A 21,528-nucleotide genomic window follows, 5' to 3' on the forward strand; every position below is an offset into this window, starting at 1 on the left:
AAATTCGTCTATTCTTTTGCTACATCCTTTTCAACAAATACACCGTACTTGGTATCTCATGACGACAATTCAAATTCGTCTATTCTTTTGCTACATCCTTTTCAACAAATACACTGTACTTGGTATCTCATGACGACAATTCAAATTCGTCTATTCTTTTGCTACATCCTTTTCAACAAATACACCGTACTTGGTATCTCATGACGACAATTCAAATTCGTCTATTCTTTTGCTACATCCTTTTCAACAAATACACCGTACTTGGTATCTCATGACGACAATTCAAATTCGTCTATTCTTTTGCTACATCCTTTTCAACAAATACACTGTACTTGGTATCTCATGACGACAATTCAAATTCGTCTATTCTTTTGCTACATCCTTTTCAACAAATACACTGTACTTGGTATCTCATGACGACAATTCAAATTCGTCTATTCTTTTGCTACATCCTTTTCAACAAATACACTGTACTTGGTATCTCATGACGACAATTCAAATTCGTCTATTCTTTTGCTACATCCTTTTCAACAAATACACTGTACTTGGTATCTCATGACGACAATTCAAATTCGTCTATTCTTTTGCTACATCCTTTTCAACAAATACACTGTACTTGGTATCTCATGACGACAATTCAAATTCGTCTATTCTTTTGCTACATCCTTTTCAACAAATACACTGTACTTGGTATCTCATGACGACAATTCAAATTCGTCTATTCTTTTGCTACATCCTTTTCAACAAATACACTGTACTTGGTATCTCATGACGACAATTCAAATTCGTCTATTCTTTTGCTACATCCTTTTCAACAAATACACCGTACTTGGTATCTCATGACGACAATTCAAATTCGTCTATTCTTTTGCTACATCCTTTTCAACAAATACACCGTACTTGGTATCTCATGACGACAATTCAAATTCGTCTATTCTTTTGCTACATCCTTTTCAACAAATACACTGTACTTGGTATCTCATGACGACAATTCAAATTCGTCTATTCTTTTGCTACATCCTTTTCAACAAATACACCGTACTTGGTATCTCATGACGACAATTCAAATTCGTCTATTCTTTTGCTACATCCTTTTCAACAAATACACCGTACTTGGTATCTCATGACGACAATTCAAATTCGTCTATTCTTTTGCTACATCCTTTTCAACAAATACACCGTACTTGGTATCTCATGACGACAATTCAAATTCGTCTATTCTTTTGCTACATCTTTTTCAACAAATACACTGTACTTGGTATCTCATGACGAGAATTCAAATTCGTCTATTCTTTTGCTACATCCTTTTCAATAAATACACTGTACTTGGTATCTCATGACGACAATTCAAATTCGTCTATTCTTTTGCTACATCCTTTTCAACAAATACACCGTACTTGGTATCTCATGACGACAATTCAAATTCGTCTATTCTTTTGCTACATCCTTTTCAACAAATACACTGTACTTGGTATCTCATGACGACAATTCAAATTCGTCTATTCTTTTGCTACATCCTTTTCAACAAATACACCGTACTTGGTATCTCATGACGACAATTCAAATTCGTCTATTCTTTTGCTACATCCTTTTCAACAAATACACCGTACTTGGTATCTCATGACGACAATTCAAATTCGTCTATTCTTTTGCTACATCCTTTTCAACAAATACACCGTACTTGGTATCTCATGACGACAATTCAAATTCGTCTATTCTTTTGCTACATCCTTTTCAACAAATACACTGTACTTGGTATCTCATGACGACAATTCAAATTCGTCGATTCTTTTGCTACATCCTTTTCAACAAATACACCGTACTTGGTATCTCATGACGACAATTCAAATTCGTCTATTCTTTTGCTACATCCTTTTCAACAAATACACTGTACTTGGTATCTCATGACGACAATTCAAATTCGTCTATTCTTTTGCTACATCCTTTTCAACAAATACACCGTACTTGGTATCTCATGACGACAATTCAAATTCGTCTATTCTTTTGCTACATCCTTTTCAACAAATACACCGTACTTGGTATCTCATGACGACAATTCAAATTCGTCTATTCTTTTGCTACATCCTTTTCAACAAATACACTGTACTTGGTATCTCATGACGACAATTCAAATTCGTCTATTCTTTTGCTACATCCTTTTCAACAAATACACTGTACTTGGTATCTCATGACGACAATTCAAATTCGTCTATTCTTTTGCTACATCCTTTTCAACAAATACACTGTACTTGGTATCTCATGACGACAATTCAAATTCGTCTATTCTTTTGCTACATCCTTTTCAACAAATACACTGTACTTGGTATCTCATGACGACAATTCAAATTCGTCTATTCTTTTGCTACATCCTTTTCAACAAATACACTGTACTTGGTATCTCATGACGACAATTCAAATTCGTCTATTCTTTTGCTACATCCTTTTCAACAAATACACCGTACTTGGTATCTCATGACGACAATTCAAATTCGTCTATTCTTTTGCTACATCCTTTTCAACAAATACACCGTACTTGGTATCTCATGACGACAATTCAAATTCGTCTATTCTTTTGCTACATCCTTTTCAACAAATACACCGTACTTGGTATCTCATGACGACAATTCAAATTCGTCTATTCTTTTGCTACATCCTTTTCAACAAATACACCGTACTTGGTATCTCATGACGACAATTCAAATTCGTCTATTCTTTTGCTACATCCTTTTCAACAAATACACCGTACTTGGTATCTCATGACGACAATTCAAATTCGTCTATTCTTTTGCTCCATCCTTTTCAACAAATACACCGTACTTGGTATCTCATGACGACAATTCAAATTCGTCTATTCTTTTGCTACATCCTTTTCAACAAATACACCGTACTTGGTATCTCATGACGACAATTCAAATTCGTCTATTCTTTTGCTACATCCTTTTCAACAAATACACCGTACTTGGTATCTCATGACGACAATTCAAATTCGTCTATTCTTTTGCTACATCCTTTTCAACAAATACACCGTACTTGGTATCTCATGACGACAATTCAAATTCGTCTATTCTTTTGCTACATCCTTTTCAACAAATACACTGTACTTGGTATCTCATGACGACAATTCAAATTCGTCTATTCTTTTGCTACATCCTTTTCAACAAATACACCGTACTTGGTATCTCATGACGACAATTCAAATTCGTCTATTCTTTTGCTACATCCTTTTCAACAAATACACCGTACTTGGTATCTCATGACGACAATTCAAATTCGTCTATTCTTTTGCTACATCCTTTTCAACAAATACACCGTACTTGGTATCTCATGACGACAATTCAAATTCGTCTATTCTTTTGCTACATCCTTTTCAACAAATACACCGTACTTGGTATCTCATGACGACAATTCAAATTCGTCTATTCTTTTGCTACATCCTTTTCAACAAATACACTGTACTTGGTATCTCATGACGACAATTCAAATTCGTCTATTCTTTTGCTACATCCTTTTCAACAAATACACCGTACTTGGTATCTCATGACGACAATTCAAATTCGTCTATTCTTTTGCTACATCCTTTTCAACAAATACACCGTACTTGGTATCTCATGACGACAATTCAAATTCGTCTATTCTTTTGCTACATCCTTTTCAACAAATACACCGTACTTGGTATCTCATGACGACAATTCAAATTCGTCTATTCTTTTGCTACATCCTTTTCAACAAATACACTGTACTTGGTATCTCATGACGACAATTCAAATTCGTCTATTCTTTTGCTACATCCTTTTCAACAAATACACCGTACTTGGTATCTCATGACGACAATTCAAATTCGTCTATTCTTTTGCTACATCCTTTTCAACAAATACACCGTACTTGGTATCTCATGACGACAATTCAAATTCGTCTATTCTTTTGCTACATCCTTTTCAACAAATACACTGTACTTGGTATCTCATGACGACAATTCAAATTCGTCTATTCTTTTGCTACATCCTTTTCAACAAATACACTGTACTTGGTATCTCATGACGACAATTCAAATTCGTCTATTCTTTTGCTACATCCTTTTCAACAAATACACTGTACTTGGTATCTCATGACGACAATTCAAATTCGTCTATTCTTTTGCTACATCCTTTTCAACAAATACACTGTACTTGGTATCTCATGACGACAATTCAAATTCGTCTATTCTTTTGCTACATCCTTTTCAACAAATACACTGTACTTGGTATCTCATGACGACAATTCAAATTCGTCTATTCTTTTGCTACATCCTTTTCAACAAATACACCGTACTTGGTATCTCATGACGACAATTCAAATTCGTCTATTCTTTTGCTACATCCTTTTCAACAAATACACTGTACTTGGTATCTCATGACGACAATTCAAATTCGTCTATTCTTTTGCTACATCCTTTTCAACAAATACACCGTACTTGGTATCTCATGACGACAATTCAAATTCGTCTATTCTTTTGCTACATCCTTTTCAACAAATACACCGTACTTGGTATCTCATGACGACAATTCAAATTCGTCTATTCTTTTGCTACATCCTTTTCAACAAATACACTGTACTTGGTATCTCATGACGACAATTCAAATTCGTCTATTCTTTTGCTACATCCTTTTCAACAAATACACCGTACTTGGTATCTCATGACGACAATTCAAATTCGTCTATTCTTTTGCTACATCCTTTTCAACAAATACACCGTACTTGGTATCTCATGACGACAATTCAAATTCGTCTATTCTTTTGCTACATCCTTTTCAACAAATACACCGTACTTGGTATCTCATGACGACAATTCAAATTCGTCTATTCTTTTGCTACATCCTTTTCAACAAATACACTGTACTTGGTATCTCATGACGAGAATTCAAATTCGTCTATTCTTTTGCTACATCCTTTTCAACAAATACACTGTACTTGGTATCTCATGACGACAATTCAAATTCGTCTATTCTTTTGCTACATCCTTTTCAACAAATACACCGTACTTGGTATCTCATGACGACAATTCAAATTCGTCTATTCTTTTGCTACATCCTTTTCAACAAATACACTGTACTTGGTATCTCATGACGACAATTCAAATTCGTCTATTCTTTTGCTACATCCTTTTCAACAAATACACCGTACTTGGTATCTCATGACGACAATTCAAATTCGTCTATTCTTTTGCTACATCCTTTTCAACAAATACACCGTACTTGGTATCTCATGACGACAATTCAAATTCGTCTATTCTTTTGCTACATCCTTTTCAACAAATACACCGTACTTGGTATCTCATGACGACAATTCAAATTCGTCTATTCTTTTGCTACATCCTTTTCAACAAATACACTGTACTTGGTATCTCATGACGACAATTCAAATTCGTCGATTCTTTTGCTACATCCTTTTCAACAAATACACCGTACTTGGTATCTCATGACGACAATTCAAATTCGTCTATTCTTTTGCTACATCCTTTTCAACAAATACACTGTACTTGGTATCTCATGACGACAATTCAAATTCGTCTATTCTTTTGCTACATCCTTTTCAACAAATACACCGTACTTGGTATCTCATGACGACAATTCAAATTCGTCTATTCTTTTGCTACATCCTTTTCAACAAATACACCGTACTTGGTATCTCATGACGACAATTCAAATTCGTCTATTCTTTTGCTACATCCTTTTCAACAAATACACTGTACTTGGTATCTCATGACGACAATTCAAATTCGTCTATTCTTTTGCTACATCCTTTTCAACAAATACACTGTACTTGGTATCTCATGACGACAATTCAAATTCGTCTATTCTTTTGCTACATCCTTTTCAACAAATACACTGTACTTGGTATCTCATGACGACAATTCAAATTCGTCTATTCTTTTGCTACATCCTTTTCAACAAATACACTGTACTTGGTATCTCATGACGACAATTCAAATTCGTCTATTCTTTTGCTACATCCTTTTCAACAAATACACCGTACTTGGTATCTCATGACGACAATTCAAATTCGTCTATTCTTTTGCTACATCCTTTTCAACAAATACACCGTACTTGGTATCTCATGACGACAATTCAAATTCGTCTATTCTTTTGCTACATCCTTTTCAACAAATACACCGTACTTGGTATCTCATGACGACAATTCAAATTCGTCTATTCTTTTGCTACATCCTTTTCAACAAATACACCGTACTTGGTATCTCATGACGACAATTCAAATTCGTCTATTCTTTTGCTACATCCTTTTCAACAAATACACCGTACTTGGTATCTCATGACGACAATTCAAATTCGTCTATTCTTTTGCTACATCCTTTTCAACAAATACACCGTACTTGGTATCTCATGACGACAATTCAAATTCGTCTATTCTTTTGCTCCATCCTTTTCAACAAATACACCGTACTTGGTATCTCATGACGACAATTCAAATTCGTCTATTCTTTTGCTACATCCTTTTCAACAAATACACCGTACTTGGTATCTCATGACGACAATTCAAATTCGTCTATTCTTTTGCTACATCCTTTTCAACAAATACACCGTACTTGGTATCTCATGACGACAATTCAAATTCGTCTATTCTTTTGCTACATCCTTTTCAACAAATACACCGTACTTGGTATCTCATGACGACAATTCAAATTCGTCTATTCTTTTGCTACATCCTTTTCAACAAATACACTGTACTTGGTATCTCATGACGACAATTCAAATTCGTCTATTCTTTTGCTACATCCTTTTCAACAAATACACTGTACTTGGTATCTCATGACGACAATTCAAATTCGTCTATTCTTAGACTTATTGTTGTCAGGCAAGGCATGCTGGATGTTCCACATTCTTGTTTGGTGCTATCGATATCATAGAACGTTGCAAAAGGGAAAACTAAAATAATATAAAATTTTCTCTAATTAAATCACCCTGCTCTAAACAGTTTTACCTTACACACCTACATGCACTTATTCTTAATGACACTTCTGTAGGTAATTAGTTTCAATAGAAAATTTGAAACCTTATTCTAATTTCCCTACGTATTCTTTATTTCACCGATACTGAATAAAGGGCCGAGGTATTTTTTTATAATTGCTCTTTACGCTTAATTTGACTTTTAGTTCTTACTTTCTAAAAAATGACTTGTAAAACACAAGACCTGCTGAATTTCAATGAAAAGCATTTTTAGAGTACTTCGGTTTTGTTTTTTTTTAACTCTTGCCCTTGACGTTAAACATTAATCTGCTCAACCGTGGGTTCATCTATAAGATATTTCTAAAGTATAACAGTTCAAAATAGGGATGAAACCTTTTAATTGACAGTGAACAGATATAAAAAATTTTAACTGGATATTCTTGTACTTGTACTAATTAACACAGTTTATTCACCTAGAATAATTACATCAATTTGTTATAATGTCTGGATCTACTTCTCAGTAAGGGTCTCCCCCAGGCCACTTAGTGCGTCCACAGTTTGCGGAAAGGGGAACACCCTACAGATTTATAGAGTACCTCCATAGGAGGCATGGACCAGGGGGAGGATTTGGTCCCTCGGGGTGCATTATAGAAAACGGGTAACCTCGCCCCGGGAATGCAAATGCAGGCGGAAGAGGAAGAAGGGCCCTCGAATGTACACTCAACAGGGTCCACCGGCACGTGGACGTCACGTGAGTAACAAACCTTTTTCCAGCAATGGGTTAAATTGCCTGGTGACGCAGAACGCCATCGTGGGAAGGTCCTTTATAGGAGGACAAATGCGGAAGGGCGTAAGATCGAGATCTATGTGCAAGGCCTCTGCAAGGGGCTGCCTCGACTCTGATGGGGTACCCGCAAGACTGGGAACTTGCGGTCAACTCTATTCTCGTTTGAACAGTAGCACCCCTCGACAAAATTAAAGCCTAGTAAACAACACAGCATTTCCACGGGATTCTAATTAATGGATAATCCATCCTCGACTTGGTCTGTTTAAGCGGGCGTTTTCGGGCTAGGAATCCCCTTTCTAGCTTATGTATGTACTATAGGTTGTCTTCTGCTAGTAGCATAATACTTGTAGACATGAATATATAATGAGTCGGAGATAATAGGCTTGAGATTGTCTGTTCAGGATTTCGATTCTTGTTAATAGGAGAGTTTGAACAAGTGTTGAAAACCATGCTGTGACCAAAATAAACTCAAGATTGCTCAAAGCCTCCATTAAACTAGAAGTCCAAGGGACTTGTTGCTCTTTGGGTCTAAGCTGGCTTAAGCAATTCAGTGTAGACGTGAGAAGATGTGTTGTCCCCGTCCTTCACTGGTTCTGGGACCACTGCTTTTCCTGAGGCCAAAACGATTCCAATGATTTAGAGATCATGAAAATTGCAACTTGGAATGTTACGACGTTAAAAAATAACTATCGCATCGACATTTTGACTTACAGATTCCAATGCTTCTAACTGAACTTATTACGATTTTTAGAAACTCATATTCCAAGTATAGGAAACATGAAATAAGATGATGTAGAATTGGTTTATTCAGGCAGGGAGGATGGGGTATATAGACAGGGAGCCGGGCTCATGATGAATAAGGAAGCTGCGAAGTCCTGTTTATGTTGGGAAGGTATTAATAATAGAGTACCAACTGCTCAATTTATGACCAAAAAGTGCAGGGTATCAGTCATAGTAGTATATGCCCTCGTACACCCGACTGACGGAGATAGTAGAACCGACTATACAGGAGTGTTGTTATTCATGTTAAAAGCAAGGATCACCATCTATTAGGTACTAGTGTTAATTCAAATCTGTAATTTCGGAAGCTATGACGTTGGTAAACTCCATGATGAGAAATTGAGAGAAATCTTCCAGGAACAGTTGCATACTAAAGTGGAGAGTTTAAAATTTTACTGTGTAGAAGATGGATGGAATAATTTTAGGAAATAATTTGTGCAGTTGGTGACGGTGTCGTAGGGAAGAAATGTAGGAACATAGCTAGGAATACTAGTGAAAATGCTTTATGTTTAATAAAGAGGAAAGGGGGCTTGTACAAGCATTATCTGAGTGACAAATTATATGAAAATAAGAGGAATGTAAAAAGAAGTGGAGAAAGCATTTAAAATATGAGCTAAGGAGGCGTGAAACGGAGACCGTAGACAAAATCGCCGATTATCTGGAAGATGCAGCTAGACGGCATAACAGTCGAATATTGTCCTGGCATGTTAATAAATTGAGAGAGAGTAGTCAATCTGGACTTGTCCCAGTTAAAGATAAGAACGGGGGCAAAAATGAGGCACCAGGTGCAGATAATGTGGTCAATGACTTTCCTAAATGTGGTGGCTATGAGGTTAGAAATAAGCTACTGAAGATTACGAATACAATTTTTGAAAAAGGGGAAATACCTAGCGATTTCAGGAAAACCCTAATTAGATCCCTATATAACAGAGGTGATAAGAGGGATTGTGGTAATTACTCAAACAGTAAGCTGCACGAATATTGTGGGTCAGTCTTAAGTCCTATGGCTATAATGAGAGAAAAGTTGAGATGGCTAGGATACGTTTAGCGGATGATAGACAGCCCAAGATCGCACTTGTCGGGCAGCCGTTTAGGGCTAAGTGAAAAGCAGATCGCACTAGAATGGGCTGAGAGGATGTAGTGAGGTAGTATTTATGGGAAATGGAAACTTCTTGGGAGTGAGTAAAGAGGGAGGCTTTGAATAGATTGGGATAGAGGAGGATTAGCAGCAGTAGTAATATAATAACATTTTGATACTACATCATCATTTGAGGATGTATGTTCTGCTTACTCAAAAATTGCAGTAAAATCAAAAACGAAACCAATTCTAAGAAAAATAAGAGTTCCAAGTCAAATAAAGTTTGTCCTTTTGTTCATGGATTTCATTAGAGTACAGAATCAAAAGTCCTAATCACTGAAATCATCCGGGACTCTTAACAACTAAGTATCACTCTTATTAGTTAGTCATTTTACTCAGATACAATAAAAACATATCCATCAGACCCCGCCGAAAGTTCAACGAAAGTCTAAGTTACATCTTTTCATTTTGAAAAGGTAAATATATGTGAAGCATACCTATGTCCCCACCATGGTGCAACTAAGCTTCACGATGATGAGAATTAGGTTTACAATCTACAAGCATAGAAAAAGAAATAACAAAAAGATTGGCTTTATGTTTCATTGATAATATAGGTTTGGCAATAATATGATAATATATTGATAGTATATTATCATCTGAGGAGATTAGTGATTAGTGTTTATGAATCTATGTGACAGAATTTTTTTTTGAGACGTTTTGTAGCTTCAGAAACCTCATCTACCCTGCTAAAAATACTTGTTTTCATAATATTTTTGTGAAATATCATCTCTGACTTGGAGACCACAAAGAATCTAACACAATTAAAAAGGATGAATTAGGAAAAATACTTGGCAAAAAGTTTACAAATATTTGTGTTATTTTAATTTCAAACTGACCGGTTAAGTAAGCAATCTTAAAGCTTTTCAAACTATAACACATTAAAAGGGCTATTTATACTACCAAGCTAAGCTTAGGGCTTTTATTTTTATTTGGCATTTTAGAAAAAAAAAACAGCAAATGATATATATTTTGACATGTATTCGTATATATGTTCTGTTGCTAAAATACAGTAAAAATCACATAAAAAACTATAGAAGAAAAATAAGGTTGATTCTTATAAAATATTTAGAATGTCACACAATTTTTATATGGCAAATTCATGGATGAGAGTAGGGTTTGAAAAGATGTGATTTTAAAAATGAAGGAATTAAAAATTAGCAAGGCTACTAGGAATTTGCAAGGGATAATAGATTTGCGAGGATAAGAAATTTTGGCATGCGGATTAGGGATAAGGTATTCGCCGAAATAGCCGTGGGGTGCTATTGGAGTGGCTGCCGCTCAATCTAGCTATTCCGAAATCATGGGGGAAAAAATTCTTTTTGCATATCAAGCACCCGTCGCCTCTTAAAGAAAATAAAAAAAAGTATTACGAATTTAGAAAATTTGTAAAACAAAGGTTAAATGATAAGTCAAGGGCTAAGACTGGGAAATGAATCCGCCACTTTTATTAATTATTTGGAGAAACTAGTTATTAATTTTTTTAAGTACAAAACATAACTAAAGTACAGCAAATAAACTAATATTACATATGATCCCCCTACCTCTTCCTGACAGAGAACACTTTGAACCGCCACACTCTGGCGAATATTCTGGCGAATATCCACGATCTGGCGGAAGAGAAACATAGTAGTCAGACTTCTAAAGAAAACTAGGTTTCTGTATGGACCCCAAATTTTCGCTAAGTTGTCAGCCAGTGACCCAAGGAAGTTTGACACAACTGTACGGAGACTAATGGGACAGCAGAAGTCTAAATCCACCTTGAGGGACCAGCAAGGAGAGAATAAAACCGCAGAAAAAATTAATACACACTTTTCAAATGTTTGCCATCAACAGTATCCCTCGAGACTTTGCCACGGAATGTTCCAATCGAAACCATCCCTATCATTACAGTTCTCAGGTTTAAGAAAAAATTGAAAACAGAGACATTAGGAAAGCTTCGTACCATGGTGAAATTCCTATAAGGCTGATACGTGCATGCTCTGTCTTACTGGCTAAAATTTGCAGACGATCTTTCGCTTAGCCAGTTGAACGGAGTACAAGTGTACGGAGACTAATGGGACAGCAGAAGTCTAAATCCACCTTGAGGGACCAGCAACGAGAGAATAAAACCGCAGAAAAAATTAATACACACTTTTCAAATGTTTGCCATCAACAGTATCCCTCGAGACTTTGCCACGGAATGTTCCAATCGAAACCATCCCTATCATTACAGTTCTCAGGTTTAAGAAAAAATTGAAAACAGAGACATTAGGAAAGCTTCGTACCATGGTGAAATTCCTATAAGGCTGATACGTGCATGCTCTGTCTTACTGGCTAAAATTTGCAGACGATCTTTCGCTTAGCCAGTTGCACGGAGTACAAGTGTACGGAGACTAATGGGACAGCAGAAGTCTAAATCCACCTTGAGGGATCAGCAAGGAGAGAACAAAACCGCAGAAAAAATTAATACACACTTTTCAAATTTTTGCCATCAACAGCATCCCTCGAGACTTTGCCACGGAATGTTCCAATCGAAACCATCAATATCATTACAGTTCTCAGGTTTAAGAAAAAATTGAAAACAGAGACATTAGGAAAGCTTCGTACCATGGTGAAATTCCTATAAGGCTGATACGTGCATGCTCTGTCTTACTGGCTAAAATTTACAGACGATCTTTCGCTTAGCCAGTTGCACGGAGTACAAGTGTACGGAGACTAATGGGACAGCAGAAGTCTAAATCCACCTTGAGGGACCAGCAAGGAGAGAATAAAACCGCAGAAAAAATTAATACACACTTTTCAAATGTTTGCCATCAACAGCATCCCTCGAGACTTTGCCACAGAATGTTCCAATCGAAATCATCCCTATCATTACAGTTCTCAGGTTTAAGAAAAAATTGAAAACAGAGACATTAGGAAAGCTTCGTACCATGGTGAAATTCCTATAAGGCTGATACGTGCATGCTCTGTCTTACTGGCTACACGCATTGGCTACGGTGTATTTCTAGTGCCTACTGAAAGGCATTTTCCCAGATAAGTTTAAAAAGGCATTTATCACACTAATTCCAAAGAAAGCGTCATCAATCTCACCATCCGATTTCAGGTCAATTTCAAAGACACCAATCATTTCAAAAGTCTTCGAAGATGTTATTTTACAGTAGCTACTCGCCGAAGTAGAACATAAAATCGATCTTATGCAGTTCAGTTTTCGTTGAGGACACAGCGCAACACATTATCTGGTCAGATTACTTCACGATCAACTAGAACACCAAGAAAATCCTGAGGTCCTTGCTGAAATAATCATTTCTGATTTTGGAAAAGTTTTTGATCTGCTTGATCATGAGACTGTAATCAACGAAGCCCTTGCCCTGGAAGTCTCGCAGTTTCTCTTATCTACCATTGCAAGTGTCTTTTCTGGTCGTCAACAGTGCATACAACACAAAAACAGGGTAACATCCAACTTCAAAGACATCACGCGTGGAGCAACCAAGGAAGCAAGTTATTTCCCATCTTATTCGCGTTAGTCATCAACTGACTGATGAGGCAACACAAACAGAGGTATAAATTTGCAGACGATCTTTCGCTTAGCCAGTTGCACTTCCTGTCACAAACACCCAGTCAGCTCATACCCCTGGTTGTAGAGCTTCAACATCAAACTGATCAAGTGAAGCTCCAGCTAAGCTTCGAAAAAGACGATCTCTCGTTAGAAGATCACATCAGCCAAATCACAGCAAAAGCAGCTGTTTTTCACAATCCATCGCAAATAGCCCAAATTACAAAAACTATTAACAAAGCTTGAGTGAACTCAAGCTCTCAACCCTGGATGAAAGAAGACATGAAATGCTGATGAGGTTTGGAGCTGACATCCTGAAATCCTCAACACACCGAGATATCCTGCCTCTATTTACTTCAGAGACCCACATACACAAACCAAGATTGGCAACTCTGAAAGAGGGAAAAAAAACTGTTAGAATGCCCGGCTACACACTCGAGACAAGATTTTTAAACTCCTTCGTACCCTACTACGTCAGGTGTTACAACAAGAGAGTCCTGAAGTCGGGGTGATGGCTCATCAAATGTTTTTTTTTTGGTGTTGTCTCTTTTTGTGCTTTTGTTTGACGATACCTATGTTATCGCAGCGTCATAATGGGAACGAATATAGATTACTGTTATCAAGGAAAAGTAATACAAAATTATCATAAATAAAAAGGAGAATACATTTTGGAATCCCTCTAGCCCAGAGGCATTCATCCTCTTATCTAAAAAGAGACATTGCTAAATGTAGGTTTGAAATACCCAACTCCCTAGACAGGTCTTGACAATGCATAGTAAACAAGACGAAAGCCACAATTTCTATTTTGTTTTTTTATCTAAAGACACAGGTGAAGGATGGTAAGGCCAAGGGTAACAATGAGTCAGAGTTCGATATTTTAATACACTGATGAGGTGACCAGCAATGGTTAGGTGGGTAGAACAAATAAAAGGACAAAAAGATTCACTAGTCCTATAAGAATTATTAGTTGTTTTATTAATTCTTTTAAGTTTGACGTCAATCATTTTTATGGTACTTGATATTTACCAAGCTATCACAATTTATGTTGGTCAGTCCTGGTTTTGCTAGTTTGGGCACTTCCAGATAAGCTAGGACGATGAAATTTGGCAGGCATATCAGGGGCCAGACCAGATCAAATTAGAAATAGTCGTTTCCCCGATTTGACCATCTGGGATGGGGAGTGGCGGGGCGGTTGATTTGGAAAAATTAGAAAAAATGAGGCATTTTTAACTTACGAACGGGCGATCGGATTTTAATGAAATTTGATATTTAGAAGGATATCATGTCTCAGAGCTCTTTGAATCCTGACTGTATCCGGTGACATTGGGGGGAGTTAGAGGGGAAAACCGGAAATCTTGGAAAACGCTTTGAGTGGAGAGATCATAATGGAACTTGGTGGGAAGAAGCTCTTGGCTCTTCCGACTTCGTCACAAGTCCCATATGAGCTCTTGTTTTGAAGTTATTCAATAACCCTTTTCCACTAAATTAGTTTTTTTTTTTAACTAGAAACATACATCAAGCCAGAAATTAACAGAAATGAAGTTGAGGAATACTCCAAGTGTGAAACTACAACAAATCCACCATCAGTATACAAACAAAACAATCGAATCAAACAAATAACTAACCGAATCAAACTCAAAACAAGGAGAAACTAAAAACAAAAGGTCTGACACTCGCCATGCCTTCATTGAAAAAAGCTAAGCTTGTTTCTGCATCTTTTCTTTGTTGTTAACCTATAGCTCACGTACTTATCTAGCATCAATCAACACACCAAACTAAATTCATTTTAAATATAGTATTAAACATGACGAAATCAATAACTGTTATATATAACATCAATATTAGGCTTCCCTCAACTGTCAATCATAAGAGCAAGTCTGGCAGAAGTTTAAAACCTATACCATCAATATTGCTGGTGCCATTTATATTGTTGAATCTGTAAATAAGACAACAATAGATTATAACACTTTTTCAGAATTTTGGATGAGAGTTTAGAGAGAAATTTACGTTTTTCAGTCTTTTGCTTGTAGACTATCCATTAATAAAATATTTCAGTTTCTGCCATATTTTCTCAAGGAGTTGAAAATTCAATATTCTATCTTGGAACCCAAATATACAAGAAAAAACCTACCATTGTCGACAATAATATTTGGCTCGAATTTCAGAGGGTGGCTATCAGGTTCAAGCTTTGCAGATGTGTCTTTAGGAAAAGTCTTCTCTTGGAAAACTTCTTTAGGTAACAAAAAAGGATCAGTACTTCCAAAACAACTTTCACCATTATTTGGTAGTGTGTCTTCAAGTTCTAAAAAAATGCAAAGCTAATTTATTAAGAGATTTTGGAATAATGATTTAGTAATGGGTAAAAATGTTTGAAAAGAAAATTTTTCCCTTCTAAAAGAAAACTCTCTAAAAAAAAGTTTTTAAAAAATCTCAGATCTTTTACTTAGTCACAAGTGAAATGATTAAAAAAAAGAAACATAATTTCATTGCAAGATTTGCTGACTATTTTTGCGTTCATTGACAAGATTGGCTGACAACTCAACAGTTTATGGTAAATAACTTCTGTTAAAGCAGAAACCAACTCTTCCCGAGGGTAAACAAGACAAACAAAGACAAAAGTTTGGCAACAATTACGAATCAGAACCCATATGTTTAACCTTCATAGATCCAAAGATTTAGAGCAAGACCAAAGAGAAACATTTTTCAAACAGCTCTGAAATCTATTTGGGTGTCTGGCCCTTTAATTTAGCTATTTCAACATCACAGCAAGAAAAATAATTTTTGCATTTGGAGCCCCACTCCCCTTTGTAACAAACTGAAAAAAATGATTCCAAATTTAGGAAAACTGTAAAACAAAGGTTAAATTATTATGGGATAGGGTTGAAAGCAGGAGAATAAATCTGTCACTTTTATAAATTTTATTTGAAAAAAACCTTTCGTATTAAGAATGACCAAATTTTAAATCCAAATATAGTAAAAAAATGAATGTTACATAAGATGGATCTGACCCCCCACCCTCCTTTCCACAGAGAAATTTCCTTATTAGATATGGAATATGATAAGAGACTCCAAGCAGAGGTACTGGGCATGCTCTTTAAAGTTTGTGCTTTCTTTAAAATCATTTCTGCAATTTCAGCATCTACTCAGTACCTGCTGCTCTTCAAATATAATTCTAATATTTTAGAATGCAACAAACTAACCACACTTGTAATTTTATATATTTCGCTTTATGTATTTCTCACAAAATTGTATTAAAAAATTTTAAAAACATTTATTTTTTCAAGCAAGAAAACCAAAACAAGATATTTCTTTGTTTTCACTGATTTTTTTTCAGTCAATCAATATTTATTAATTCAAATTAAAAATATACAAAAACAATATTATGCCCCAACAGATGCCAGTAGATTTTACGTGATATAGATTTTAGTAATAGTAGATTTTACTATTTCTTTAATGTTCACTGATGCAAGATAATTTGACATGATGATAGAGGCAAGAAAACAAACCATGCTATTTTACACTGCCAGTTAGCCCTCATGGAAAAAGTGGGGTAGCAAAGTAGCAATGCTACTTGGCAAATTTCAAATTTGTTGGCAGATTTTTTCAGAAAATACCATTTTTACTTATAAAAATACTTTTTGCTCAAAGAAAAGCTGTCAAAACACAAGTTGTCCTGCTAAAGTGTCAGTAGCTTTTGGAATTCTGTCGAATTCTACTATTGGCAGCTTTGGAGCTTTGTTCACAACCAGCCAGTTATATATGTAATTTTCCAATAAGAGATATTCTGGAAAAAGTGAGTTTATCAGTTTGGTGATACATGATATTAACACGAAGCATAAGTAATTCAGATTTATCATAAAGACAGAAAAATAGTTTTTACAAAACCTCTAGTACAGAGGTATTTATCCTCTGATCTAGATAGAGATGCCTTACTTAGATGGATTTTTTACATAGATGGATGCCTTACTTTTACATATTTTTGGTTATCTGAGGACATAAAAAACCATTTAAGATTTGTTACAACTTTTTGAAGAGAAGATTATCTTATTCAAATAAATGATTTATTCATTAAATTGAGGCCAATAGCTTAAAAAATTACACAAAGGCAATAAAAAGGAAGGAGTAGTAAGACATTGATTTGTAAAAGTTTGTTGGAAATTTTATTTTTAATTAATCATAGACAGGTTTTATAGTTTGTTCAATTTGAAAAGTAAAAGTAGCAAAAATAATTAGTTTAGTGATCATTCTAATTTTGAGCAAAATAGAGTTGAAGACAAAATAGAAATGGAAAAAAATAGAAAAAGAAAATAGAAAATAAAATGAAGAACATCAAAAAAGCACAAATAAGCATCAAATTGGTGGAATCTCCCAATTACCAAGGTAATACCAAGGTAATAACAATTACCAATAATTACCATACATTACCATAATTACCAAGGTAATAACAATTACCTTGCTTAACAGCAGTGACACCAAAGAAAACAGAAGTTTCCATGTTTCATCAGTTGAGTAACACAGTTAGCTCCCCTTCAGATATCTGACTTACATGTCTTCAAAAGAGAGGATGGGGTGCAAAATCTAGAAAATAGATAGAAGATACAAGAAAAAAGAATATAAATCAGACACACACCAACATTAAAGACTAATTTGTTGTCATTTCTAAATTTGTGTTGACCAATTGCAAAAAAAATAGTTGTATGGTAAATATAATTTTGTTGGTATTTCCTGGAACAATCCATTGCATATTTTCAGTTCCTGAAAAAGCTTACAGCTATCAAATGAAAATCTTAAAAGGTAAAGTACAAATTGTGAACAGATTGGATCAGTTTTTTTTTTTTTTTTTTAATTCTAGTTCCTGTATTTAGAATATTTTGGCAAAATGTTGCCCCTTAAATGAAAATCAGCCTAAGCCCCTAGTCCAGGATATTCACACTTGACATTTGTAATTAGACGCTTATGGGGGAGGAGGCAACCTCTTCCCCAAGGAAATGGCGAGACTATAGAAATATTTCACTTTAGTAACTAGCTACTGATCCAGTCCCTAAGTGAAGTATTTGTGCTACTTCGTCTTTTAAATAAGCGATTTTCACCATCACCATGTTGAGCAATAAATAAACTTTAATTCAAAAAACAATGAAGCTGAATGTGAGAACAAAATTAGTCACATAGTTGAATTGTATATCTTTAAACAAACTATTTTTTGTCAAAATTAGCATACTAACATTTTCAGGTGTGAAAAAAATGATCTAGATAGGTCACAACTTCAGAGAAATTTGTTTTCTAACCCAGCACCCTTACTATATTTCTCTCAAGTCTTTTTCAAATTAGGTAATGATGATGATAACACCAAGGCAACTAAACTTCAGAAAAATCAATAAAGAAATCTAAAAATACAAATCCTCATTAATTTCACATGAGATTCATCTAAAATGTTTTTCGCATGAAAATACATCACAGTGTTCTGCTGCTAAATTCTAACCAGCTCACTTCTATCGCAAATTCAAATTTAAGCACTTTTTGACCTAACTAACCTAACTTAACTATAAATAATTTTGGCACTGAGAAAACGTAGTATTATTTTGTCGAAAACGACGGATAACTCGTACTTTAATTAAAGATTCGTCATTTTTAAGAGCTCAAAAGTGCTTAAATTGGAATTTGCAATAGTAGCAATTATTATATTCGTAAAGAACATAAAAAAGGCATCGAGTGGTATGTTTACTTTATTGGTAAGTCAATTATATGAACTGCAAAATATTTACCTAAGAATTAAACCCCCCCCCTCCTAACCCTCCTATTGAGGCAAAATTTAGCTACTAAGTTTGTACAAGTCTGAGGAATATATGATTAAAATGGAAGTGGTCCCAAAAATATGACTCATAGAAAAATTGCATATGATAGCTTAAAGTGGAAATTTGGCTGTTAGGCTCATATTGTTTTCTTGTGAGTATTTATTCGGACTTATTTCTAAAGAGCCTTTGGCTAATAATGTCAAATAATGTTATTTTAAAGAAAAAGAATAAGCGACTTTTGTACGATTCGTAGCCTATAGCCATGTCATTAGGCATTAGATGGGCTGGTATAAAATTGGCTGCAATAATTACTATATTTGGAACTTGGCTGGCCACAGGAATGATGAGGAGTAGTGGGTTGATTTGGCATTATATAGTAATTATGAGGTAGCCAAAAGAAAAGAAAGCATAGTAGGAACAAACCATGCAACAAATGCAGGCTATGCCGGCCCTAGATTGGCTGTCTGCCAATAGGTTTTGACTCTTAATAGAGGCTCTACGGATTCTAATTTGTGACTGAATGGCCCTTTTCCAGTTTTCCATAATTATATTTGTTCGTGTATGATTTGGTTTCTGAAAACAAAATATTGAGTTCTTCATAGTAATGAATGATAGGTGAATAGCGATTTTTGTCGACAATGAAATGGAAAAAAAGAGATTTTTCAGCTGAAAAGAAGGAGCAACATCAAAATTTAAAGCGAAAAGATATTATAACTTTTATGAGCGATATAGCTCCAATACCTCCCTCTTTATGCTAAATTGTTTTTAGAACATTAAAAAAGCTTATTATTCAAAAGAAATGGCCCTAGTGATTCTTTGGTCGTTCTTGAAGAAAAAGGTATTGAGGAGGGTGAGCCCCCTCCCCCATATATGTAATACTTTTTTTTTTAATTTTTGATGCTGGTCCTTACTTTCAGTTGAAAAACCTCGTCTTTTTCATCTAATTTTTGACCGTTTTCAAATAATGCTGGAAATCTGGCTTTCCCTCTCTATAAAGTTCCTTCCGCTCAAGGAAAACCGCTCTATGGAATTTTACTCTCCCGTAAAGTAGCCCCCCACACCAAGAAAATCTCTTTCAGGTAATTCAATTATTGATGAGCCCCCCCCCCTCCTTCAGCGAAATTTTTTTGCAGATGATTCTGGGTGAACAATTTTTCTTGGCACACTTTTTTTTGAAAAAGACTTTAATTTTTGATTATTTTTAAAATCATGCCAGGAATCCTCTCCTCGATGCCAAATGTTTCCCGTAAATACCCCGCTCCTAGTGGAAAGTTGCTCATGCAGAAAATTCTCCCTGGGAAATTATATCTCGTGGAAAACTCCCTCATGTAGAGTTTATGCGGTGAAAATATCCCTCCTCCAGAAACATTCTACAGAAAACAACAACCAGGTAAAAATATTTGTAAGAACAACAGCCGAAACGGTGTGCGTGTAACTGAACCACCGTGTAACTGAACCACAGTGGTTCTGAACAGGGGTTCAGGACCACTGGGAACCAGTTCAGAACCACCACAGAACGACCACAGGGGTTCAGAACCCCACAGTGGTCTGTAACTGAACAGGGGTTCAGTTGCTTAACCACAAGCAACTGAACCAGCGTGTAACTGAACCACCGTTTAACTTAACAACCGTGTAATTTAACCACCGTGTAACTTGACCACCGTGCAACTGAACCGCTGTATAACCGAACCCCTGTGCAACAGAACCTCATGTAACTGAGCCACCAGACAACTAAACCCCATTTAACTAAACCCTCATGTGATGAAACCATGGTCCAACCTAACCCAATTTAACTGACCCCCCGTAAATGAACCCCCGTTCAACTGATCCACTGTGCAACTGAACCACTTTGCAACTAAATCCTTGCGTAACTGAACAATCTTGCCACTGAACCACTGAGTTCAGTATTCTAAAAGTCTGAGGCAATATAAAAAAAAGGTAAAGGATACGGCATTAGACTTTACAGTCCGTACCGGCGGTGCAGATCTCCATTTATTGGCCCTTTAGCCAGGAAGTACAATGGGGGGTTGGGGGCCAGCCATCCTGTGCTTTCACACACCCTTCCTGTTTACCTTCCCCAGAGTTCTCCAGGTACCCATTTAGAGCTGGGTCGACTCTGGCTAAGCTTACAGAGTCACGCCACTGACCCCCGTCCCAAACTGAAGAATTGGGTACACTGGGATTCGAACCCGCGTCCTCTCAGACAAGGGATCCCGAATCCAGCGCACCAACCCACTCGGCCAGGACGGCTTTAAAGCAATATAATTCGGTAAAACATAAGTTAGAATGTTTACATGTTCAACCTTGTCGGAATTCTTTGTTTCTTAAAGTCATAGTATAACCACTTGTCAAGATCATTCATAAAAAGCTTTGTTTTGTTTGTGCAAAAAAAGAAGATCCAATATCACAAACCAATAAAGCTGATTTTATTTCTTTTTTTCAGATGAATCAGACCTTTCTTGACGTTAAGTAATAAACATATGTGCTTAAAATATTTGACCTCAATCTAGATAATAAATTTTGATGAGATGTCTTTGAGGAGATAGAAGCTAAAAAGG

General features: G+C 35.8%; 1 protein-coding gene across 3 annotated transcripts in view; it reads right to left on the reverse strand.

Moving 5' to 3' along the window:
- LOC136038884 (zinc finger protein 182-like) overlaps positions 1-21,528 on the reverse strand; it is a 48,832-nt gene that overhangs the window by 19,795 nt on the left and 7,509 nt on the right. For 2 of the 3 annotated variants that reach the window (XM_065722351.1, XM_065722352.1), the window contains exons 2-3: positions 17,631-17,756; positions 15,310-15,480 (exon numbers count right to left, since the gene is read on the reverse strand). In XM_065722351.1, the coding sequence (XP_065578423.1) occupies positions 15,310-15,480; positions 17,631-17,673 (214 nt within the window). In that variant the 5' untranslated portion in view covers positions 17,674-17,756. Of the gene's footprint in view, positions 1-15,309; positions 15,481-17,630; positions 17,757-19,393; positions 19,538-21,528 lie in introns of those variants that run through there. The other variant, XM_065722353.1, reaches the window with a different exon arrangement.

The sequence above is a fragment of the Artemia franciscana genome, chromosome 18 (genome assembly GCF_032884065.1).
Source record: "Artemia franciscana chromosome 18, ASM3288406v1, whole genome shotgun sequence".
Taxonomy (NCBI): Eukaryota; Metazoa; Arthropoda; class Branchiopoda; order Anostraca; family Artemiidae; genus Artemia; species Artemia franciscana.